Below are 26,306 nucleotides of genomic sequence, written 5' to 3'. Positions count from 1 at the left end.
GAGGATGGTGGTTCGGTAAAACCATCGAAACTAGTCCTGTGAAAATTTGAAAATAGAACACTGATTTTTGTTGTTTGACTTCTGAATTAGTATTTGTTTGGTGTGTTATTGTGTCTTAATTACTCTGATATTAATCAAAATCTTACCTTCCTCATTAAGTTTTGAAGGAATACAACACTTACTTTAAGTTAAACAAATTAACTTAAAGCAACAACAATTACTGAATAACATTACTTCAGTGAAATTTTCTTTCCAGAAATATTTATTTTAAGACATATTGAAATTCAATAAACATGACCGTTAACCCTTTCAGGACGGGCGTCCCATATATGCATTCCCTACGAACGTCTCTTAACAGTCGGGCGACCCATCCACACATCACTAGAGATTGCATTCAGAGGACGGGGGATGCGTATACACATTTTAAGCTGGAACGTATTTCTGAAGGCCACTAGATGGCATCCTACGTCCATTACTTTTAAAATGAACACAGTTTCAGGTTCCTGACCTTGAGTTTGATATATTCTGCTTGATTTTGGTACTTTACTCATCAGCTATAGCATCAGCTGTTGCTGGGGGGGAGCGTAAACAGAGGTGGGCTCTTTAAATCGCTGTGTGCTAATGAAAACATTCGCGTGTCTGATTTCTATCCAATTCTTTTTTTTATTCTATTTTTTTCCCTCTAACTATGTACGGTCTTTTAGGGTTACTACGTGGAGTTCTTTTACGTTTTACATTGCCTTCAGGTATATTTCTGTTTCTTCTCTTTTTATTTAGGAATGCCTCACCTCCAGTCTATTATGGCGGGAAGGCGCTATTTATCAGAGGAAGAATACCCTCATATGGTTAGTGAACCATTTACTAAAGCAAATGAAAGTGATGATTCATTTTCTAAAGAGTTAGAAAGTGATACTTCTCTGTGCTTCGAGATTTACCACACTCAGTCTTTATTTTAAATTTTCTTACCGCAAATAGTCTTTATTGTGATGTTTTATTAATTTTAAACTTTATTGATGTATTTTTATCAATTAAAACTTTGGAATAATTTGAATAGTGCTTTCGAAAGTTATTTTACAAGATAAGTAATTTTTTAAGTATATTTTCATGTAGAATAAAGGGAAAAAACGTTATTAAGTGCTAATTTTAACATATATAAGAGCTCAAGTAATAATCTAAAATAATACCAAAAATTACGATGCTAGAAGCAAAAATTTTTTTTTCTGATTTTTTTAAATGAAATTAGGCTTAGCGATGCAAAACCTCCGTCCTGCACGGCAACTGCCTTAGATTCTCTTCCGTCCCGCACGAGCGTCTTAAACAAAGGTGCGCCGTCGCGAAAGGGTTAAACAGTAAAAACATAACTTCACTCCCTCTAATTTAGACTAAACACTAGTTAAAAACAAAACGAGAGGAAACAAAAAGTTCACTCATGGAATCTGCGTACATAAGTCTGAGGGACGTGGGGGAGCAGCCTGGATCCAGTCACAAATTGTCGAAACAATAAAGGACGAAACTTCATCGTTGTCAGGAAAACCGATACAGATGTTTGTTCAAAGCACAATGGGGATTTGCTCATAGTTCAGCACTATTCTGTCTAGTAGCATTTTAACTCTAAAATCAGCCTTAGAAATGTTCGCGCTGACGCTGTGGATAAAAGCAGACAAACAGGCAAGTGGAGATGACGACAGTCCATTATCTCAGCAATAAATTTGAATCTTCAGCGCGAACCTTCGGAATTAGAACTGGAAAAGAAGCCAATCCCTTTTCCATATTGTCATCAGTAAAGCTGCGTCTCTTTCAACAATAAATCTGTATAATATTTTAACAAAAACCCACAGTGACGAAATCGAAAACAATAGGCTGTAGGACAGGAAAAAAAAACTTCGCCGCCATCTATCACGATAAGAACCTGCACGAGCTCGGGAGTATTCGCACAAAAAAAAAAACTCCGCTATTGCCCACCGTTCGGTCCAGCAGCACATCACTGACCGCGGTCGCCGTATGGCTCTGGAAAATCTGCTCCAGCCTCTTGTGCAACGCCTTAAAAAATCTTGGTTCACACTCAAAATTTGGAATGCCTCTAATTCACTATTGGCTCAAATAATAATAAAATTAAAAATAACCAAACTTAAACCAAACTTGAACTTCCTCTAGCCAACTAGAACAGAGGTGATAAATAACGACCAAAATTCGAAAAAATTCAGATTCTCTAACAACAAGACAAACTCTTTTTTTTCCTGCACAACTGAAGAATGTTTCCAACCCATAACTCTGTCAAATACTGCCACCCTTTAGAACTTTGAGCCTTTGAGCAAAATGCATGTGTTCAAACCCCGCAAAAGAAGGGGGAAATTGCAGCTGGCACCCCAACCCCCAAAAGAAACCGCCTCGTGAGAAATGGAAATATATCCCCACCCTTATATCTGTATCACATCTTCAGCTAAACTCGAAAGAGCTTTGCCGTAAACGAACGAAAAGTTTAAACAAAACTAAATATTAAGTCTTAAATAAGAACATTACAATTTCCCTATTCACAGTAAATTAATATAATCACTAAGAATTCCCTATTCACAGTAAATTAATATAATCACTAAGAATTCCCTATTCATAGTGAAATTAATATGTAATAATTGTACACAACAAAATAATACATAACAATTGTGAAAATTTGGCAGCTTTTACCAAAGTGGTTTGCATTAAAACATAAATTCTACAATACACATAAAAAGTTAATGCACAATAATTTCCATAAAATCAAATGTACAATAAATAAAACACATTTTGCAATTATATAATGAAAAAAATATTCATTCATTCAAAAATTATACTAAAAGGCATATTTATATTATAACTAGAACAGAGGTGTTCTTACAAATTTTACAGCTGTTCTTACAAATTCACATCTTTACTATTAAGATTTTGCATCATGTCTAAAATTACGACACATAAAAAATTATAAATTTTAAAATATCCCTATCAATGAAATTCATTTTATTCAACATTTAGAAGAATGTATCCATTGATTAATTTTATAAGTATATACAAAATTCATGACATACCTTTTGAATTTGTGTTGATAATGGGCCAATAGTAGCAAGATGGATGACTTTTTGACCTGAACAAAGTAAACGGCAGTCAGAATGACCTGAACTACTTCCATTCAGAATATGTCGAAAGATTTTTGGATCAACCAAAAATAAAGGAACATTATGTTTAAAAGATAAACTAAGAATTCTAGCAATGAATACCTGAAATAAAAGATAATTCAGTGATGTAATGTGAACACTCTTGTTATAGGAATCAAATTTAAAGGAATCAGAAGCTACATTATGATTCACACACTTTTTTTAAGTTACATAAATATTACCAGTACAACACTGATAATACAAAAGCAATTTCTTTTCTCTTTAAATATTGTGTTATAAATAATGATGAAAACTTTCAATATTAAATAAAGAAAATTTGCTTGCTTTTCTTATGTTGAAAATTAATGTCAAAATTTATAATGACAATATAAGATACATTAATTATATTGTTTACCACTTGCTAATCATTCTACTACATGAGAAAAAAATAAGTTTTTTCGTACATAGCTTAATTGATTAAGCAGCTTTCTAAAATGCAAAATTAGTGTATAAAGAGTTTCACATCAAAACCATGAAACTACACTTTTTTGCCCTTTTCCCTTTTTTTTTTTTTTTTTTTTTTTTTTTTTTTACGAGAAAGGCAGACACATATCCTATAACAATACATCATATGTACAGCAATTATTATACATAAGCCATTTCTTAGTTTCACAAAAAAAAAAAAAAAAAAAGGGAGTTCAGGAAAATGCAGATTTTGTAATTTGTTGTTCTGACACAGTATTGTATGATACAGTTGTTTTAACCTTCCAGTACGTGCACGAGCGCAAAATTTATGACAAATTCAGTTTTTAATGCACATTTTTTGCATATCGAAGCTGAGTCGTCTGAAGGTCATTTCTACTCCTCCTTTCTAACCTTCCCCACATTAATTTTTCAACAGGAAGTCATTTGACTTTTTTTTTAATGGGCTTTTGTGCTACGTGGCAGCTTTTCTGTAAAGGTTACGACACGCGCGTGGTCGTGGGTGAAATATGCAAAAATATTTTTTTCTCAAATATTTTGTAATTTTGTGTTATTAATTGCCGTGTATTATTTTAATTTAAATACGTTTGGCTCTGTAAATTTTATATCCGTTTTCATAGCAAACAAATATGTGCTACCTGCTGATTCTGCTCGCATTCTTCAAGAATTATCTGATGATAAAAAGGAAGACAAAGAAACCTTTGGATGGGAAAACAATAGAGATTTCCATTCCTTATTTTCTTTTATTTCTATTATTAGAAATTAATAAAAATATTAAAGTTAGTTTAAAGTGTGTTATTGTAACCAGTGTAAGAAGTAAATTTCCTTGCGGAAGTAAGTAATGCTAAACTTACTTTTTTTCCTACCAAGGTGTTTTCCTTTTTTATGGTCTATACTTGCCTTTGATGACTATTAAAATTAGCTTCGATTTTAAAATGTAATTATTAAATAATAAGTTTAAAATTTTCTATAATGAAATACATCATCGCATTTTCATCTCACTAACATAATAACTTAAAAATAATTTACTTATAGTTGAATGTGATATCATTTGTATTTTGCAATAATAAGATTAATATTTTATTTCTTAACAAATTTATTATCAATATTCACTCATTTCTGTCACTTTTCGTGCCAAAAACGGTAAAATAACGGATGTCGTAAAAAATATGACGCGCACGTGCTCATGTAAAATTACCAAGCGCACGTGCTGGAAGGCTAATCTTATTTAAATAAGGTATAAGCTATTTACGTTAATTAATCAGTTTTTATATGTTGTGAATCTGTACTGTCCCTTTTCTCTTTCTGTTTTCTTAACAGAAGGCAAATTAGCTTACTTGTATTTAAGTGAGGGTTTGAGATTGCTGTAGTCAGAGTCTGCTGAAGGCCGCGTTAATATAAATATAATAATAATAAGGTTAATAAATATCTCTGCGTAGCCTTAGTCTAATATAGTTTGAATTTAAAATTCTACTTATTAATATTCACGCCATAAATGCTGGTTGATTTGTAAGCACCAGGCGTGCTTTCTTAGTTTCAGCTTACTTAGTTTTCAATAAAAGGGTCTTTTAAAACCATCATATGTTTCTATTGCTTATCTAGACAGAGCAATGAATTGTTTATGTAGAAGTTTTGAGTTAGTGTATGTTACAAAAACACGTAAGACTCTACAAATGAATATTAGCTTTGTGGATTTAATATTTAACAATTTTATCAGTTCATAACAAGAAGTTATACTTTATTCAGTGAAATCGCTTTCGAAGTGCTGTGCTGTATTTTTAAATTGCTATTTTCTGTTTATCGTTCTTATTATTATTGCATTAGAAAATTTTAAACCTTCTTTAAGAAATTTTGGTACTATTCGGTTTTGAGGGCCGTAAAAAATCGCCAAACTATTGTTGATGCCAATGCTGCCAAAAATAATTGCGGCAAGAAAGGAAGTATAATAGTAATTAACTATCTAAGATTGATGTTTTAATTTAGGTGAAACAGGGTTCATAGCCACATTTTAGTTAAAAAAAATAAGCACTTTTCAAGCACATTTTAAGAAAAAAAAATAAGCACCTGTCTAATTACATTATACACAACTGCATAACCTTAAAAATTAGACTCATAATTTAAAATATGAGAAATGCAGTATTTATTAAGAGAGAATAAACATTACCTCAACCATGGAAAATAATTACTTTTTTTTAAATTTTAAATAACAGTTCAATTTACAGAACTAGTTTACAATGAGAGAAAAAAACTATGCAGAACTAAACTATATTACAAGATTTAATGATGAAATTTCAGTTCAAAATAGAGGAAATAAATAATAATAAGGAATATTTATTCTATTCGCTTGGAACTTAATAATAAATACAATTTATTTTTCCACTCATATTGATATTTAACTAATTTAAATCTAAATTCTGAACATTTTCCAAATTTTCATCATATATCAGTTTTCCCTTAACAGATATTGCAAGCAAAGTAATTTAAGTAAAAAAGAGGAACATTTCTGAAATCAGAAGACAGAAATTTGCTTCATGCAGTCATCCTTTAACAGTAAAAGCTTAACTACCCGCATACTTGAAAATTGGCGAATATTCGGACAGTCCAGCGTAACTTGAAAAAGAGGAGCAGAGGGGGGGATAAACTGTAGCCGTTCTTTAGATTTTCGCGCTAAATAAATGCTTTTGACATTTCGATATGTGAATCATATAAAAACAAACCAACGGAACAGAAAAATATTCTGCTTTGCAAGCACAGTAAAACTCTTTCAAGTGTTCATAAACAATTTTCGGACCGAACATCAAAATTAATTATCTCTGCAAAATATCGCAAACGTTATTGCGCAATACGTGCGCCATAATTCTTCCCTACATTATATTACGCAATCAGATTCAGCAGCTGCCGGTATTGGGAGAATAAAGAACTAAATAAAGGAAAAGAAAGAGATACTTACCAATCTGGGGTGTTTTTCATTCTAATTTTCAACAGAGGGGTGTTTTTCATTATAATTTTCAACAGATTGCGTTAAATTTCCGGAATAGAATCATTCTTCGCTTGGGTTGGTAGTAAACTTTAGTCTTATTCATTATTTCGTAAAACTTTTAGTCTTATTCATTATTTCGTAAAACTTTTAGTCTTATTCAATCCAGATTGGAAAGTGACGACAAAAAAAAAAAAAAAAAAAAAAAAAGTCTGTTGCTTGTTTTGCAGCGAACGGTAACAGTTTCAATATTCGAGATTTTGCGGAGAAAGGGGAGAACCTCCCAACCTTCGTACTGTATAATGTACTGGCCAAAAAAATGAAATTATTTTGACTATTCGATTAATTTCCCTTTATTTAAGCCATTCCGAATATTATTCCTTAGAAAGCTAATCTGTGTTAAAACAACCATTTTTGGAAGTTTACTATACTTCAGCAGTTACTACAACTATGTTATTATAAATATTCATACATATACTCATAATATACGCATAACGATCATAATAAACACGAATATGAACTGACCAAGCGGAACAAGAATGCAAATTATTAAGATCTTGATAGAAATTCAAACGTGTGTAGTATTTGGGTGGGAGGAAAAGAATGCCGAATGTACCGGAATTTTCTACTGCTTTCGCAATTCTTTGACCAACAGAACGACGGGCACCTGTCTGTACTCTCCGTGCACACCAAACCTTATGTTAATACAGAGAAAGGGGGAAAGCTATTTCCGGGAATATGATTCACCATCTGACATTCCATATTAGGAAGAAAAGTTGTTTATTTAGTTTCGGCTTTGGTACGGGGAAAAATTGCGCGTTCATTTAAAAAAAAAGCACTAAAAGCAAAAAATAAGCACTAAAAACAAAAAAATAAGGGCTTTAAAGAAAAAAGTAAGCACTTATAAGGGCCTTTATATTTTATTTTCAAATATAAGGACTTATAAGGACTGCTACGAACCCTGTGAAAGGTTAATTTCATATAATACTTTTTTATTATTATAATTTAGATGAAAAAGGCTAAACATGACTGAATGGAAGCATAAGAGTAAGTAACTATTTCAGATCATTATTATAATTTATATAAAAATTGCTACACATAACTGAATGGATGCCTGCATCACTATTTCGATACTGACTTATCGTTAAAGCATAATTTCATCTCGTTGGTCGTTCATGTTGGAAAATATAGCTTATTTTTAAATCTTTTACTGCATCATCTCTCCTCCTTGAAATGTTTATTTAGTTTAGTCCTTATTTTAATGTAATATAGTAGTTACTTCTACTTCTTTTTCTTGCTGCCACTGTTTGCGTTGAGAACGGACTGTTTCAACCTAAGTGAGATGCAAAAACGAAACATGATGTTACGTCATCTGAAAAGCCGATTCGTGCCGATAGCTGATTGGTTGCCGTGAGATGACGTCATTCCTATTTCTGCTATAAGTATCTCGCGTCGCTCTGGCTCAACGCTTCTAGTTCCTGGTTTCCCGGCAAGTGAGTGAGCGGTTTCCAGCCCCTTCAAAAGGATGCATGCAGTCCGGTGAATAAAATGCCTTGATTCCGGTTTGTGAGATGATGGTTCCAGAATAAAGTTCTTCGGATCCAGAGGCTACCATATGAGTGACTGCCGTGGGCGGCATCCATGTTTCTTCAATGAAGGCGGAATTAAAAATACGTGAGCGGCGACTTCTTGTGCAAACGGGGTTAGGCCTGTTTTAAGTGCTCTCAAGAACTTCATTTAAATTTTCAGGTGTTTTTCTTGACCATTGATTATGGACTGATTAAATGTGTAGCCAGCTTTATTTTTAGGCCGCATAATTACTGTTTAGGACATTTTTGTTTGTATAGAATGCCAGTGTTTTGGAGACCAGGTAAAAATATTGTTTGATGAATGATGATTATATTATATTTTTCCTAAGACTATGATATTATTGACTTTTATTTTCTGTGTTTTTATTCTTTATTATATTGTTAATAAATTGGTTAAGTTCAAAATCTTTTATTGTCTTCAATGTCTGCACAACATATCTCAGGGAGCTTTCATTGCTACTACTGCTAAATGTTTAATTTCTTTAAACTTTAAACTTTGCTTTAGCATCAGTTCAAACATAATTCTGTATAATGAATGATGCCTTTTCTTTGAAAACATTCAGAATCGAAATTCAGAAGTGCAGAATAGCTCACTTATTTGTTTGCCGCTCTTTACAAAGGTAAAAACAATTGGGTTTTTGTCAATTTTATTTTATTTTTTAAATGAAAATAGGTCAATGTGTACATAGATAAAGTCAAGGGGATGCCATTTTTGTGCAAAAGTGCAAAATGCACAGTGCCATTTTTTGTGCAATTCTGGGAATTTTTTTTAAGTAAAAATAGGTCGATGTGCACATGGATACCGAGTATGTGCAATTCTTAAAAACGCATCAAGCAGTGAGTGAGTCTGCACTTTACCCAAAATTCTATTGCCGACTTTTCATCTTGGGTAATTCCCAAATTTTTAAATCCATAGCACTAGATTTGGCGCGCTGTTAAATGGGCGTGTTTGCTAGATTTGACGCTTTTGCGCATACATTTTCGCTGCAATTTTTTTACGGCCCTCAAAACAGAAGAGTACCTTAAATTTTAAATGTATAACTGAAACAAGTAGCATTTTAGTTGGTCGTTAGAAGAAAAAAAAATCATAAAAGCTTTCAGATTTTATTCTGAAAGCTTTTCAGATTTTATAATACACACAAAGGGGCTTTTTTTTTTTAATGCTTCATGTGTTACCTTTACTTATTAAATATCATGTTCTTCACGTTCATCATTTAATTCCTCTAAATATAATACAGGGCTCTAATATTTGGTGGCAACAATTTAGAAAGTGATTTGCCATTTATAGTGAATAAATGCAAAATGCCAAAACAAAATTAATAGCCCTTCTGGGCAAATTTGCCCCTTTGAGCTAAAAATTATATGTAATATTATATACAAAGTAAAATAAATATTTTAATTTCCTTCTCAATTTCCTCTCAGACAAAAATTCTTTTTCTTCCTGCTTTAAAGTGAAGGTTTAGAATTTTCAAAATTCACATTAAGAACTAAATTTCAGAAAACAAAGTTTATTTATAATGCTATATTTGAAAGATTATTTTCTTGTTAGTATTTTTTTTTTTTTTTTTTTTTTTTTTTTTTTTAAGGAAGCAACGTTGCAAGGATTTAAGCATGAAATGCCTTACAACATTAAAAATACTTAACTTTACTTCCATGTAAAATTTTAAAATATATAATGTTTCCAAAACACCTTACAAATAACTTAATAAAAGGTACTTTTTGATTATCTGCCCAACCATGAAAAAGATTCACCAGGCAAACACACTAACTATGTCACCAAGATAGGCAACCCATAACAATCATGAAAAAATATTTATGTGGCAAAAACCAGGTAAAATTTAATGGTCATTATTCTGGTTAATGCTTGTTCTAATTTGTCTCTGATGAGTTTGTGCTTCCCCTCCCCTTGTAAGAAATCACAGTGGGACTATGGAGTTTGCCATCTGATGAAAAAGAAAGTAATGCATTTCATTCAAAATTCTTGTACCATAAAGTCACACTTTGTAAATGACTGAATCTGTGCACCAATGCCACAATAAAACTAATTCTTTGCTGCTTTTGACGCCACAATAAAACAAATTCTTTGGCATTCTTTGTTGTTTTTTAAGTGAAAACTGATCGCTGTTTACATGGACAGCATGCACGATTCGATGTTTTTACTATTTTCTGATGCTTCTTGAAGCTAAATCAAATATCTCCACATTTGGGAAGAAGAACAGGAAAAAAAGTAATTGTTTTATTATGGATAATTCTTGCATTTTTAATTTGGTTAATTGGTTTCTGTTTTAAATAAATCTTAGCGCAGTGCCATTTTTGAAAATGGCTGTTGTCTTTCGCATGTTAGGTTATCGAATAATTGCCAACAACTGACGACTTTTTGGAAAGGCTAAGCAGATAGTCAGAAAATATCTAATAAAATAAATTATCTAATTCAAAAAGTTTTCAACTGTTCCAAAATTTACATAAAGTGAGCCATCTTTAAGATAATCGCCCACTGTTACATCTGAATCTGGGTCTTTTTTATCTTGTTAGAAAGGCTATATTTAATAGTAATGTCTATTTGCATTCTCAGAAAACTCTGAAATTTCACAGGTGGTCATCTTATGAAGATAGCTGTCATAAGAGAATTCATTGCATACATACATATTTATAATGTAATGCAGATATCATGAAAAAAAGACTTACATAAGCAGAATCAAGCACAACTTCAGTTTTTTCCTGTAAAATAATAATAGTAGTAGTAGTAGTAGTAGTAATAATAATAATAATAATAATAATAATTCAATTTCATTTTATTAAATTATTCAGTACTTTTTGGTTATTGAATACTCACTAATACATTGTCAAAAATACCAACTGTAAGCCCGATCCTTGCAATGATTTTGCAGCCCAAGAAGCAACTTGGATAGTGCCACAAAGATAACACTTCTTTTAGGGAGAGGGAAGGCTGAGATATTGTGAGAATGGCTTTATTTTCATTATTTCAGTGTCAGATTTGATCCCAAAATCAACATCAACTCACACACATTTGAACATGGGTGAGGATCAGCAAAACTGAGAAATACATGGTAAGGTAGTACAACTGGTTAATACATGACATTATTCCCACCTTTTTCTTACTTATCACAGCTCTCTAGCTTCTTATTTGTCAGAGTTCAAATACAAGTAGAAACAATCTGCAGAGATTAATAATCTGAGACCATTTTTAATGTGCATTCCCACAGAGATAGAAAAATCAGATGTTATCACTAAAAGGCATCAATTCGTTGTTCATGATGTACCAGATAATCAACAAGTACTATATATTCTGTAAAAGGTTTTAAACAGAAAAATAATTTACTTTTTAGTAAGCTTATTAAAAAAGTGGTGCTTTCTGATTGCCCATGGCCCCTTTAAAAGTATTCATGAGGCAACATGCTATGTCAGCAAAATAGACAACCCATAACCTCAGCACCATGTGGTCACCCAGGTATGCACGTGCACGTAGCAGCAGATAAGAGCTGATTTCCACCTTCAAATTCCATAGTAATTTTTCTGATTAGTATTTGTTTTTGTACCTCAAGCAAAATTAATAAAAATTTTGAGTTGATGACTTAGCTCTCAGTTAAGATCATCTTTTAACTGCACCACCGCCTAAAAGCAAAGGTTTTCTTAAGAGAATGCCCAGAAAAGAAAGCTTTTTAAAGATGTTTGTAAAACTTTGTTTCAATAATTTTAATCTGAATAAATACTTTATAAGTAATTTCATTTATTACATATCATTAGTTTTTAAACAGGATATCTAAAATAAGAACTTATAAAATGTAGAAAAGGTCAAAGGAAAGTAGAACAGAGGCAAATTCATGAGGTGATGCAGTTAAAAGATGATCTTAACTGAGAGCTAAGTCATCAACCCACAATCAAACTGTGCACTTTATTCATTTTCATGCCACAATGTATCCAGGTGAATAACAAAAAATGTCCTTTAAAACAAATTCACATGGGCTTATTTTAACAGAATGCCCTTATGAAAGGCTGGTATGGATTTGGAGGGGATTTAAATTAATTAAAATTTAATCTTTTAAAGCTAATAGGACAAACAGGATGTTAAAATGAGGGAAAGCAGGAAAGTTGAAAATCAGAAAAAGTTATCAACAGCACTTGATGTTGCGATTTTTGATATACTAAGCAGCATGCTAACCATTTTGCTGATCAGGCTACATTTACAAACAGGTTCAATTTCCTTAACTGGAAGAGATTTTTTCCTCTATACTGAAGAAACAATCATTTATTAGCAAAAATCTGTGTGATGAATGATTTGGCTTTGTAGCTGCCTTTCTGCTTAGCATACATCTCAAACTGAAACACTCTACATAAAAACATCACCGACTTTTCATGTTAGTGGTCATGTACACAAACACAATGTTCAAATTTGGTGCCTATAGAACCCACATGCAGCCATTGAACATGTACTAGATTCGCCCAAAATCAATGTGCGATATCCTGATCATCTGTTTACGGCCCATTCTTCTTTGATGGAAACACGTCAGGATGGAAACTTTGATGATCAGCAGTATCTCACTATGTTACAACACTGGTTGTTTCTGAGGCTGCACGAAGAAAACTTCATTTTTCAGCAAGACGGAGTACCCCCTTACTGGTATCACCAAGTGTGTGATTATCTGAATGAAACTCTACCAAAACGCTGGATTGGTCGTCGGCCTCCACGGTCACCGGATTTGACACCATGTGACTTCTTCCTGTGGGGTTTCATGAAAGACAACGTTTATGTACCACCACTCCCACATAACATGCAAGAGGTGAAGAACCGAATCCATACTGTCATAACATCAGTGACAACGGACGTGCTTGCCCGAGTATGGGAGGAATTTGAGTTTTGATGTGATATTGTTGGTGTCGCTGATGGAGGACATATTGAACATCTGTAACATCTGTAATCTGAACTTCAGAGGTTCGTACATATGTGTGCAAAGTTTCCTATTCATATGCCATACAGTTTAATCAACACATGCATTCGAAATACGTATATTCTTTTTGAAACACGCTGTACATTTACAAACATACATGCCTTCTCCGGAACTCATGCCCTTTGGCAGTTGGCGATACCACTATATCTCTTGCAAGAATGTGCCTCCTTGGACTGCAAAATGGTAAAATGCTGAATATTCATAAATGATATTTGGTTTAACGGTACAGATAAACAGTAGACAGTCATGTGGTAAAATCCAAAATCCTTTCTACTAAAGAAAGTAGCACATGACTGAATTGCATTTACATTAATTTCTTTAGTTAGACTGCAAATATAATAACATTAACCACCGGATGGATCAATAAAATCTGTTAAACAGTACAGTCTGAAACCTGAATGTCCAGTATCCAGAATGATATAAATTCTGAACCCCCAAACCAGCAGTAATATTTTTTAAGGGATGGAGTATGCCTTGTACATGCACATTTGATATCTTTCCTTAAAGACACATGAGAAAAACTCCAATTCTTAATTTTATTTCTGCTCTAAATAAAATACCTCTATACTGAAGAAACAATCATTTATTAGCAAAAATCTGTGTGATGAATGATTTGGCTTTTCTGCTTAGCAAACATCTCAAACTGAAACATTCTACATAAAAACATCACCGATTTTATACCTACTGAATAATTTACATCCCCGACATTAACTTACAAATCATTATTTTATATTTCTTGCTTCATCACCACATGACTATCAGCATACAGCATATTACTAGACTTACACTGACAATCCAATAACGGGAAAAATCCCACATCCAGAACTGCTAAAGTTCTAATGAGTCCAGATCTCGGACTTTATACTGTATTAATCAATCTATGCTGCTACTCATCACTGGACTCAGGTAAAATTATCTGAACAATAATTTGCTTAAGTCTTTGATTTCTAACAAAGTACAAATTAAGAATGATAGACGTAAAAGTTGTAAGTATTGTATATACATAATAATTGCTAAAAATATAAATATGTAATCTTTAAAATCTAATAAAATTTCCTCTTACTTTTTTGATAAGAGACTGCAACACAACTATCTGAAGAACTAACAGAGTGAGACTTGTTCCACATGCAATATACAGAAGATTTGTTCTTTTCATTCTATTTATGCAAAAGAACTGGATAAAAAAGAATTCCAAAACCTTGATGAATCTTCATCTGAAACAAGAATTAAGATATAATATGAAAAATATCACAGAAAACAAAATTCAAGAATGTTCCATTTATGGAAAAAAAAATAATTTACAATGAAATATTCCTTACGTACAGTATATTTTTAATTGTCGCAGTATTTTTAATGATTATGCAATTTCCTAATCTATTTCTGAAAAGTTGAAAATGCACTTTTAATATTTAAGCTCTCAACAGTACATTTTTCCTTAATATGACTCTCGGTAATAACCCTCAACCTGGGGCTTGAAAGGCTACCAGGCATGTCGGCAGGTGGTGAATAGCCCGATGTCCTGTAGTATCTAATGGGATACCTTTGAATAATAAATAAGAAGCCACGAACCCCCTCCCATAACTCTGCTGTTATGCGACCCATGCCTAGGGTGACAGACACTGCAGTTAGTCTATTAACGTATGACTTCTAGAGTATTTTGCTTTGCCAGAAACAAGCAGTACTGAGCGAACCTTTTTTTACTCTGTACAGTACAAAGTCCAAAATCTGTACTCGTCGGGACTTCGGCAATTTTGGATTTGGGATTTTTCTGGATATTAGATCATCGGTTTAAATCTAGTAAGATGTTTACTTTATTAAACATTTCTTTCAATTTATTTAAGTTTTATTTAAGTTGCTCTGTTTTATGTGCTAATACCTTTCTCTTTAATTCTGTAGACAGACATAATTTCTTGTTCAGTTACATTGTTGGAAGTCCTGTACCTACTGTTTCTAGAATTCCGACTAACTTGTCAATCAAATTTTTCTCATTTTCAGTAACTTCTCTGTCACTTTCTTCACTATCGGTAGCGGTATTTTCTGGATCTAGAACCATACTACAGATTTTGACATTCATTAATTGATTGATGATTGAGAAGCATTGTCATCGCAATGAAAAACTTCTTTTATATCATCTTTATTTATTACTTCTTCTCCACATTTCTTTACAAAATCTCTTAATTGGAAAATTTCACCTTTGTTTTGTGATATCCGAAAACCTTTAAAATTAGCGGCTATCATCATCAAATTTAGCTATCCTTCACTATACATATATTTGGCTATGCATCATGAGCTTGGCGACTAACGGCAAGTTGTTCCGTTAAATCTTATCTTGCTTCTATCATGCACTGAGACAATTAAGCCTGAATTGTATTAGTTATTTATTGTAGTTATGTCTATTTCTTACACGTGCTCAAGGCTTATCAGAGTTCTGAATAAATGAATTCCCACATATACTTAAGCCTTATTGAGGGCAGGCACTAGATATCTTGCAGCCTGATGCAGTCTCTGTGGGTCCTAAATTCTGCGACTCTGTGTGGCCATACGAGCCCTGGCGCTGGTTCTGGGTTTATGTGAATAACAAATCAGTTACTTTTAATTCAAATAGCCCTAAATGTAATCTTTGGGTCTATGAGTATCATCAACAAAATCTATTTTTAGCATAATGAAAAGAAATTTTTGGTAAATTTTTCCTCTTCATCATTTTTTAGCGCATATAACTTAAATCTGGAATCATCGCCAAGCATAATGTCAACATAAAAAGTTACCTTACTCCTTTATTATTCAATTACTAATATTAAAAAAAAAAAAAAAAAATTTAGGCATCGTTACATGAGTCATTACTCAAGTTGTCATGTTTTGATAAACATGCAGTGATGAAAGGAAAGTATAATAAATAATGATTCGCCAGGTTGGCATCAGATCAACGATGTATCTATGGGGAATGTTTCGGTTTGAGATGTGTGTCAAAAAGCAGATACGCAGCAACACAGCCAAATTACCGATCGTACAAATTTAAGCTAAAATGTTTGTTTCTTAAATAACAAGGTATTTTACTTAGTGTTGAAGTGAAATTAAGAATCGGGACTCTCCAGATGTTTTATTATGCACGGAGGGGGCAATCAAATGCGCATGTGTAAAGCATAGGAGAAAAACGTTGTTAGTGGTTTTGAGGTTCGGATTTTAGATCATTCCGGATAGTGGACGTCCAGATTTCAGACTGTACTTTCTTTTCTAGTTTATATATGGCTGAAAATGACAATATAGTTAGAAATTCTGCTTTTGCAGGCAAAACCTCAAAGTTGCACCTTTCTTCTCAAAACGAGGAAACCCACAGGAATTAATCAAAGGGCAGAAATGACCACTGCTCAAGTTACTCAATCAAATAGAGAAGGGCAGGAAGCTATTAAAAGCATGGCTGCCTCTCTAGATAAAATCAAAAAGAGAATGTCCGGAGCGCAAAAAAAGAAATGTGCCCGAGAACTGAAAATTGCAAAAGGTACTTGAGTTGAAAAAGCAAAAGGGAGAGGTAAAAAAAAGGCAATCTCAAAGGATGGAGCAGAATACAGCTCTGAAGGTTATACCTTCAGGGAGGCTCTTATGGTGGTCAAGATGGCAGTATTCATTATGGGACATCCTCAAAAACATTTATTGGAGGAACAGGCTATTGACCTTGAACTTCTGATAACGTTGACTACTTTAGGTATTCTCAATATTATACAGTTACACCTGAGTTCTATTAAGAGGTTGTAATATTTTGTTATTTATCAAATAACTATATTTATTGCTGAAGTGGCAATGCCATATTTGTATTATGTAGCTAGTAGATGCGAGAAAATTTTGCCACTTAAGAATTGTATACAAATTATCTATCTCCGTAAACTAAAAATAAAATTTATGTTTTACTAAGAAGATTATCTGTTATTTTGTCAATTACAGCAAAATACATTACAGGGCGTTAGACTTTAAAAACAGAGTGGGCAACCCAAACAAATGGAGCTAGGAAACATTGAGTTTGGTGCATTTGGCACAAAAGAATGACCCTTACAGCGGTATCACACATGCAAACATTCCAAAGCAACAGCTCATTTTTGCAAATTTTTTCACTTTCTCACACAATAAAAAAATAGTGAGCCACTACTGACAAGAAGAATTACCACGTAAAAGGAAAAAACAACCACAGAGATGGAGTTTCGATTCAGACAACTGATTGGACAAACTTCTGCAGAAGGGAGAAAAAGATATATCTTTCTTTCAGTGGTAAATCCAGTAGAAAACTGTTTGAAATAGGCTGGTTGTTTGAACAAAGCAATGAAAGATAGCCCTGAAAACAGACTTCAAACAAATCCCACTAGCCCAACGTTAATTTTCTCTAGTATAACAATCCACTGATTGATCAAAATCATATAATTGCCTTCTCAGATGCATAAAAACATATAAGCTTATTTTAAAGAAATAAATTAATGTATATTTTTTAATTATAAGAGAGCAAATTTAATCCTGCCTACAGCGCAGCTTTTCGGACCTGTTAATGAAAAATTAAATCTATAAAAATTTTAATTCACTAGGATAAAATTTGAACCATTAAAGAAAATTTTTCAAATTTTGCAAGGTTATACAGTAAATCCCCCTCAAAACAAACTCCTTTATGGCAAACATTTGTTTAACATGAACAAAATTTCGGTCCAGGTACTGATGCATATGATCTTACAGTATGTAAACAGTTATTATATACAGAAAACTATTGCAAAAAAAAAAAAAAAAAAAAGAAAAAGAAAAAAATTTAATCCACAGTTAACATGAATTTATTAAACATAAATTCTTTTCTGTCCCCTGAGATTTGTATTAACAAAGGTTTACTATATACCAAGTTACAACAAATCTCATAACTGTATAAAAGAAATCATTCAATTCAGATGATTACATGTTATTACTTTCAGCTATTTCCAATAATTTCATCATCAGTCTAAATTAAGCGGTTTTAAAAATAAACAGGAAATTCTAACATTCTTACATCTTTTAGGTACGTTTAGGTGAACAACTTTTAGGTGCTAATGTGTTACCGAAGAAAAAAGCAAAATTCATCGAAAAAGAGATCAAATGGATGCCCACACCACATCATAACACAGAGTAATAGCTATTGCAAGTATGACTAAGTTTGATCACTAAGTGTTAAGATGGCCTATTAGCCAATTTTAATTTTTTTATCATGAATCTATTATGATCTACCAAAACAATGATGATGATGCCATTAGTTTTTTTACAAAAGTATAATATTGCCAAGAAATCATCAAATGCATGAAATTAAGTTTTATTCAAGTCAAACAAAGAGCACATGATCATGTTTGAAAGACGACAGAATCGAAGGGAATGCGAGCAGCAACTGGCTTGCAGCAAGCAGACAGCCATATGTTATTACCATCAGATTCGTCTACTACTGGTCTAACATAAATGACATCAATAAAATTTTCTACAGAACTCAACAGGGCTGATACTACTGTTACGGACTAGAACAATTACTTGACTCTGCATCTGCGAAATGCAAAGTCGGCTAATCTTTGGAATATGGTAACGCGTAGTTTGGTGACATTTTGGTAAGGCGATAAAGGTTGCTAGCTAGGACTTTAGCAGTGTACATGCATAAAGTCAAGAGTGTGCGCAATGCCATTTTTGTGCAATTCTGGGATTTTTTTTAAATGAAAATAGGTCGACGTGTACATGGATGATACAGTGTATGTGCAATTCTTAAAAACGCGGCAAGCAGTGGGTGATTCTGCACATTCTACCAATTTCGCACCTAATCTTCGTCATGATTAAGCACTTTTGTTCCATAAAAGTTCTAGCATAAGCGTAATTCGGCTAGCACATTGTTGGCAAAAAATGTTGAGTAAAAAAAAAATGCCTTTACTTCGTGAAAACAAAATGGCGTCAAAAAAAAGAAAAAAAAACTAGCAGGTTGCTGTAGCAGGGTTGGTCGCCAAATTTTTGACAAAAAGTCGCCAAGTTACCATAATCTGAAGATTAACTGCAAAGTCATGAAAATAAAAAAAAAAACAAAGACCAAACACATAGGGATACAGCAATATACCATTTGAAGTTTTACTTAGCAGAGTTCATGTGGTGGCAGAAGGTTGTAGCTCAGATTAAAAAACTCTCGAAGCCATTTTTGAAGCAACTGCCAAATATTTTCCACCCAAAAAAAAAAATCTAACTGTAACAAATTACTGCCAAAGTTAGTCGATCATTCTCCATTAACAGATAAGTACCATTTTTTATCCCATCTTTGAACTTGAAAAATTTGGCAAACGAATTCTAACCAGCCAGATCAAATATCTGAGCAGCTAAAAATCGTACAAGTAGTACCTAGGATTTTGAACAATGTTTTTCTCAAAAGCAAATTGATATAGATTAATACCTAACAACACCTTTGTGCCAGAAACAAATTTACATGCACACTGAAGAATATGGAATCATAATTATTCACTGTAAATAACTTCTACACAATATCCAAATCCTCATGAAAAAAGAAATGTTGTTTGGTTAGGTAGCATTCTAGTAAGTATGTACAATTTTGCAGCAATATCATACAGCAAGTAATCTTCATAGACACTACTGGGATTTAGGGAACTAAGTGATCTGGTATTCTGACGCAGCAAAATAAAAAAGCTAATGTCAACAACTGCAATTCTTGTAAGCACAGGAATAAAATTTTGATAATCAGGATATGATTTCTAGTAATAGCCAGTCATTAGGTAATACAAAGTGGAAATATCAATTTTTTTCGTGCATTTGATATGAATAAACTCACATAGGCTTAAATGCAGCAAAGGAATGCTAGAAACAGGCTGCAGCACTTCTTTATTCATATATGAAATCATAATCCTAGGCAAAAACCCAAATAAAGTAAGCCCTGGTATTTTAAATTGCTAACTACTCATCATTAATTTGCATAATTTCTTTTCTTTTTTGCTTTACTTAATTGTTCATTATTTACCTTTCAAGTTGGCCTTTCATAGAGCTCCAGCATGTCTATAAATTAGGCTCTGTTTCTATCTATAGCCTACCTTTAATATTGGGTTTTAGCGAAAGTTTCCCACCACCGCAAACAGTTCATGCTGGTGTGTTTAATCATATTTTATTATACGGTTTTAGAAAGCACTAAAATGCTGTTCTTTTTTAAAAGTGAAAACAAATCGTTGTAGACATCGATTTTTCAGAAACAAAAGAATAAAACAGCTTTTACTAAATCTAACAATAGCTGAGAAAAATTATTTTAGTGAAGCTGCTTCCATTAAAAATATGCTTGACAGCAGAAATCCAAAAATTGAATAATGAATTGCTAAATAATTCTCTTGTCACTGGTGTCATGACAAAATCACGAAAATTTAAAATCACAGCCTTGCAAAACAGCATTTTTAAACATTTGGCATATGCTTGGGATACTTCTTTGTTAAAGTGATCAACAACTAAGCCTTTAATGATAGGTGAAATATTTTATAGATTAGGTAATACGTTTCCCAGTTTTGGTAGCTAAACACAGTGACTGCTTTAATAAAAGAAGATCATGCATGATTTCCAGAAAAACTAGTTTAAGACTTCTATGTAATAAATTTTACGCACTCATCTATGAAGTCCTCTGCTCTAATGTATATTTTAAGTGAAAATTAAAAGTTTTTATGATACAAGCATTTCTTGTGATATTTATTTCATATAATATGCATCATTATAAAAATAGGTTTACTTGATGATGGCAAAGCACATGAGGGCTACCTGCCTAAGGGGAGCAATGCCTTTGTGGAAAACCTTTTTTAGGGGAACTGACTTGTATCTATGTTACAAATGAAGAAAACCACAAAACCTCGCATGCAGTCAGCCCGTTTATGGAATTCAAGCCCTGGACTGAACTGCCAGTGTTCACTCACTTTACTACTTGGGTACTCTTATAATCATTAAAAAATTTAGCACTATATCCTTGATGAGTTCTACTAGGATTAATTTCATATTGTCAGGCAATAATGATCTGCTGTATAATTTACATATGCATTCCAGGACATTTAATGAAACCCAAATAAATTAATCTTTTAATATGTTAGTAAAATAAATGGAAACAATATTCCAACTGCTATAAAATCAAAATAATGCTTGTTTTGTTTTACATTTGATATCTTACTTCCTTCATTAAAAGCATTCTTTCATAGTATTTGCTAGAAATTACATTCATTTGAGTTTATAATCAATTCATTCAAATTAGCAAACACTCAACAAAATAAAATTCCAATAAATAAAATGTTGAACACAAATATAAAGATCTCAAAAATCAAATTTAAAGCAATTTTAAATAGCCAAAACAGAAAACTTAAAATGAAATTTATATTTATATTTAAGATATTCAGCAAATAATACTACTTGAAAATAAAAAATAATTTTATATAAATTGAACAAAAAAGCTGCAACTAATTAAAATTCCTATACTTTAAAAGTAGTGATTATAAATATTTTATTTTCTTCAAAATAATTAAAAAGTGTTTATATAATCAAACAGAAAAACTGCAAAGTAAATTCTTTTAAATTTCTTTTCTAACACTCCAAGAAATTTTGTAGTTGAATAACGGACAATTGAAAAAAGACGCCTTACATTTTTAGTGGTCAAACTTCAGTAATTTAATTTATTCTCGTCAATCTTGCAAGTTCAACGACACTAGGATTGAAAAGAAAAGGAGCACAATTATCCTTGTACAGACAGGATTATACGGAACACATCTATCCAACAAACAAATTATCAACTAGAACAAACAGTTTTCCTCTCCGCTTAAAACTCGAGAATGAAATATGTAAGTTGTTCGGCCGAATATGTATTTCAAAGAAAAAAACTCTTACTCACAGACATATAAAAATTATTGGACGTAACATTAATATTTAAACACAATCGCGCTTTTACTCTTAGTAATGATTACAATACATATCGATATAAAGGATGTAGCAATAAATTTGGATTCCTAATTAATTTATTTATTACAGAATATTCGAAGGCTATCTTTGACATAATTAAGCTAAACGCCGATAAAATTGTGAAAATCTCGAGCAGGCAACATGTAAACAGTGGGAAGGAGACTGATTTTAAGAGAAATAATTAATAAAAATATAGCAGTGATAAATTTCAATTACTTATTCAAATTTCGCTAGAAATGATCATTCCGACAGTTTTTTGCTCAGTTATTGAGTTTAACAAACTAGTGTGTAAAAAAAAAAATCAATATGCAGCCGCTCCCTTCTAGCACACCTGGCGCACAAAACCAGGCATGCAATGTTATTTTGTCTATCCAATGTGTGAAGCAGTTTCCTCCAACCTATATACTACATCAGCATAAATTGTAGTTTTATGTGTATGAAATAGATTTTAAATTATAACAGAATATAAGCAAATGTTTTACAGACAGAATATGAAGGATTCTGGCTAATTAGTATATACTAATTAGCCAAAATCTACTACTTACACTCGTTATGTCTCACTTCTTCCTCTAAGGAGGATCTAAGAAGAAAATTGATTCTAAGTATGACTCTAAATGAATTAAAAAATATTTATTTAATATAAGGAAAACGTGGAATATCCTTTATTTCGTCTTTTGCAAAAATTTTATCTAAGTTAGAAAATAATTATAACATATCACATTTACTCCATTATATTCATAACATGCACTCACAGGTCATTCTGTAGTCTAAAAATTACTATTCGTTCCTGCAGCAGTGATACAACGTCTGAAAATAATTTGATAATAAGGAATTAATATCTTGCTTTCTGAAACAACTTTATCTCCGAAAGTCAAAGTTTGTTCCAAATATCTAAATTAAAAGAATCAGAGTATTATTTTAAAGAGAAATTAATTTTTTCTTCTAAACTACAATTTTTTTAATTTTACGGTTCGATATTTTTTAATATATATTTTATTTCTATATTTAATTTAGTTGTGGCTATTTACAACGATTAAGGAAGTAATGAAAAAACATCTCATCTCAACACAACTTGTCGTGTATTGTCGTCTGGTACGGTTTAATCTTTTTGAAGTATGGTAGCTGAGCTACCCGATGCTGACGTGTGATGCTGCGTTTAATAATTTATATATCAGATAATATTTCCTGTAATTATAGCTCTTTTATATGTTATCGAGCTACTAGAACAATATAGCACTGCTTCTAGCACTTCATTTTCCAAACAATGGCAGAATAATACAGTTTATTAAATTTAAAATTACATTATGGCTAATACTTCTCAAGCTAGAGAAATTTTGCATGTTGTTCTTCTGTGTTTCATATGGTATGGCGTTAGTTCTGGAAATGGTGTAATTCTAAAAACTGTTTTGAATGATTTTCCATATCCCATGACTGTTACAATGGTACAATTGCTCACTGCTACTGTTTTTTCTGGACCTTTGTTTTCGCTATGGGGTATAAGGACTGCGGTTGAAATAAATAAAAGTTATTACTGGAAATTAATTGTTCCTTTAGCCTTTGGTAAATTTTTTGCGTCAGTGTCTTCTCACGTCAGTATCTGGAAAGTGCCTGTTTCATACGCACACACCGGTAAGTGATTTGTTTTAGAATCTTGGCATTTTAATATTTAGTTCAATCATAGCTTTCTCTCTGATATTCTGTGGGATTATATCCTGAGTATTCCTGATTAAGGCATATACTGGTGGGGATTTAAATGTCTTTCCTACTATAATATATCTTCACTTTCTCTATTTCAGTAATTATAAATTACTAACTCGAGTCACTTTTAAGAAATTCTGTTGACTGCAGAAGTGTTGTATACTTTACTGACACCAACTCATAATATGCAGTCTAACCAAACATTTTAACTTATTCACGGTCTTGGTTTTCTTAATTTATTACAAGATATTAGGCCCTCAAATTTTACTAAGTTTCCCCTTTCTCTTTTTTTTTTTTTTTTTTTTTTTTTTGCTCCAATGCATTAGAGTCTATGAATATATTAAGCTGGAAAGCAATTTAAAACTTAAATGAAAAACATAAAGAATATTTTTCAGAGTGAGAAAAAATAGCTGTCATTTTAATAGTTATTTTGTTTTGATATATAAATAAATTATGCTGTTTTCCAAATTATTTCATCAAACGTAATTTATCTTTGCATTGGTAATTTATTAATGTTCAACAATTGTAGTCTGTATATGAACACCATATTAAATATAGTGATATAAATAATACAATAATATAACTATTAGTAAATATTAATGATAATAAGAGCGATTTTCTTAAAAGAGGTACATTTTTATTTTGCATTCTATCATTTCTCTAATATAATATAGTGGATGTGTATATATATATAGAGAGAGAGAGAGAGACCTTCAAGTTTAATGGTAATGGTACTTTCAGTTTTGTTTTTAATCTTTGTTTATCACATTTTAAAGCATCAAATCCACCTAATAACTTTTTCATGTAAAGATGTTTCATGTTCATGAATATGAACTTTCATGTTCTATTTTTGTACTAAAAGTTTTGATAAATAATTTATTATAAATAGTATTTAAAAAATTAATTTTCATGCATAGAAAATAACTAAAATGGCATCAAAGATAGTCATCAAAATATGATCATGGTTTCATCTGTAGATTTTGTAGATCTTGAATAATTCAAATATGCATCAGTTATGACAAATATCTCTAAGTGTTGCATCTGGATCCCACCAGCAGCTGATCAGCTAACTTGATGTACACTGGCGGCTAGACTTCAGTTCATTTGCTGGCAAACCAGCTGGCTGCATGGCCATTTTCATCGTTTTCCCGATATGTAAGTGTAGATATAGCCAATTTCCATGGATTTAATAAGATAATCATTAAATAAGCTCAAAGGATTTTGGAAATGACTGAGGGTAGTCATCAAGTAAGGGAATAGCCAAATAGCATGGTTTTCGTTTAATTCAACATTTTACAAAGGAAGCCATTTTCAAAGTTTTACCAAGAGCAGTCTATCTAACCAGTTTTACTAACCTGGAATTCTAGATGTCCTTGCCTTTTATGAATCAAAAACTATCTTAGCTGTATCTGGACTTTTCATTTTGATAAATCTATTAAGCATTCATTTTTTTATTTTAGTAACTTCTGTCATTTTTATCATTCTTATTCACTTTTACTCTTTTCTGAACATTTTTAAATTTTGAAAACTTGTAAAATGTATAACTTTTTAGAAGGAATAAACTAAATTTAATAGATTTCTATGGCCAACTTTTAAAAAATGAGTCAATGGAATGTTACTTTCAGATAAATGTTTTGTAACCCCTCTCAATCTAAAATTTTAAAGAAATGTGAGGATACTGTTAGTAGATCAGAGCAAATTATAATGAAAATATATAATGCTATGTAGCAGAAAAGATCGCAATCTTGAAGAAACACTAAACATTTGTTTTGCAGATGTTTGTGAAAAATATGTGGCTATAAACTGTTCATTGATGCTGTGAAAAACAGAAAATTTAACCATAAAAATAAGGAAAAGTTATTTTATGGCATGACATGGCTGATTTAGCTGCAGAGTACTTTCATGTTAATACAACTACCTCAGTTAATATCACCATATTTTCAGAATGCTTTGGCAACTATGTGAGTAACAAGCAGTGGCATAACTAAGGATATGTGAAGAATGCCATCACATGGGGGCCCAAAGGCTTGGGCGTTCTTGAATGTCCTGCTGAACAATATATATATGTTTAAATTTAAATGAAGATGGATATACAGTCAAAAGTCGTTAATTCGGATACCCATAATTCGGAATGATCTATAATCCGGACATCAAAACTAAAAACTTTCTGCGCATGCGCCGCATTGACACATGCACAGAGGCGTTCACGCGTGCACGTAATACCTTTTACGACTGTGCATATGAGTGTGCGCAAGTGCAGAATACGTTTTCGCGTGTGCATTTTATGTATAATGGACGTATAAGCTAAAATTATCTAATTATCTATTTCAGTTAATGTTGATGATTGCGTTGTTCCTTAATTTTCGAATTGCATCCGGCTTATTATTTTTTGCAGACTGTAAGAGCAATTTTATAAAAGTAAGCTTAAACTTTCGATTATATCAAATAGAATTTCCGATATATATTTGTTAATATGTAAAGGATCTAAAGCGAAAGTATATTTTGAAATCCGAAATCTGTT

General features: G+C 32.0%; 2 protein-coding genes across 5 annotated transcripts in view; one reads left to right on the top strand and one right to left on the bottom strand.

The window, feature by feature from the left end:
• Nucleotides 1-22,414, bottom strand: part of LOC118191619 (ribitol-5-phosphate transferase FKTN-like) — a 45,396-nt gene extending 22,982 nt beyond the window's left edge. Inside the window, exons 1-4 of one of the 4 annotated variants that reach the window (XM_085818031.1) lie at nucleotides 22,304-22,414; nucleotides 14,205-14,355; nucleotides 10,860-10,892; nucleotides 3,060-3,248 (exon numbers count right to left, since the gene is read on the bottom strand). In XM_085818031.1, the coding sequence (XP_085674157.1) occupies nucleotides 3,060-3,248; nucleotides 10,860-10,892; nucleotides 14,205-14,297 (315 nt within the window). In that variant the 5' untranslated portion in view covers nucleotides 14,298-14,355; nucleotides 22,304-22,414. Of the gene's footprint in view, nucleotides 1-3,059; nucleotides 3,249-10,859; nucleotides 10,893-14,204; nucleotides 14,356-21,773; nucleotides 22,109-22,303 lie in introns of those variants that run through there. The other 3 variants (XM_035362445.2, XM_035362443.2, XM_035362444.2) reach the window with 3 other exon arrangements.
• A 770-nt stretch (nucleotides 22,415-23,184) lies between these two features.
• The window catches only part of LOC118191620 (solute carrier family 35 member E1 homolog), a 28,637-nt gene continuing 25,515 nt past the window's right edge, over nucleotides 23,185-26,306 (top strand). The window contains exon 1 of the mRNA XM_035362446.2: nucleotides 23,185-23,716. Coding sequence (XP_035218337.1) covers nucleotides 23,392-23,716 — 325 coding nt within the window. The 5' untranslated portion in view covers nucleotides 23,185-23,391. The remainder of the gene's footprint in view (nucleotides 23,717-26,306) is intronic.

Source organism: Stegodyphus dumicola, chromosome 6, assembly GCF_044657685.1.
Source record: "Stegodyphus dumicola isolate Sdum_Otavi_A_Nest chromosome 6, ASM4465768v1".
NCBI lineage: Eukaryota > Metazoa > Arthropoda > Arachnida > Araneae > Eresidae > Stegodyphus > Stegodyphus dumicola.
This window is presented reverse-complemented; position numbering and strand designations above follow the sequence as displayed.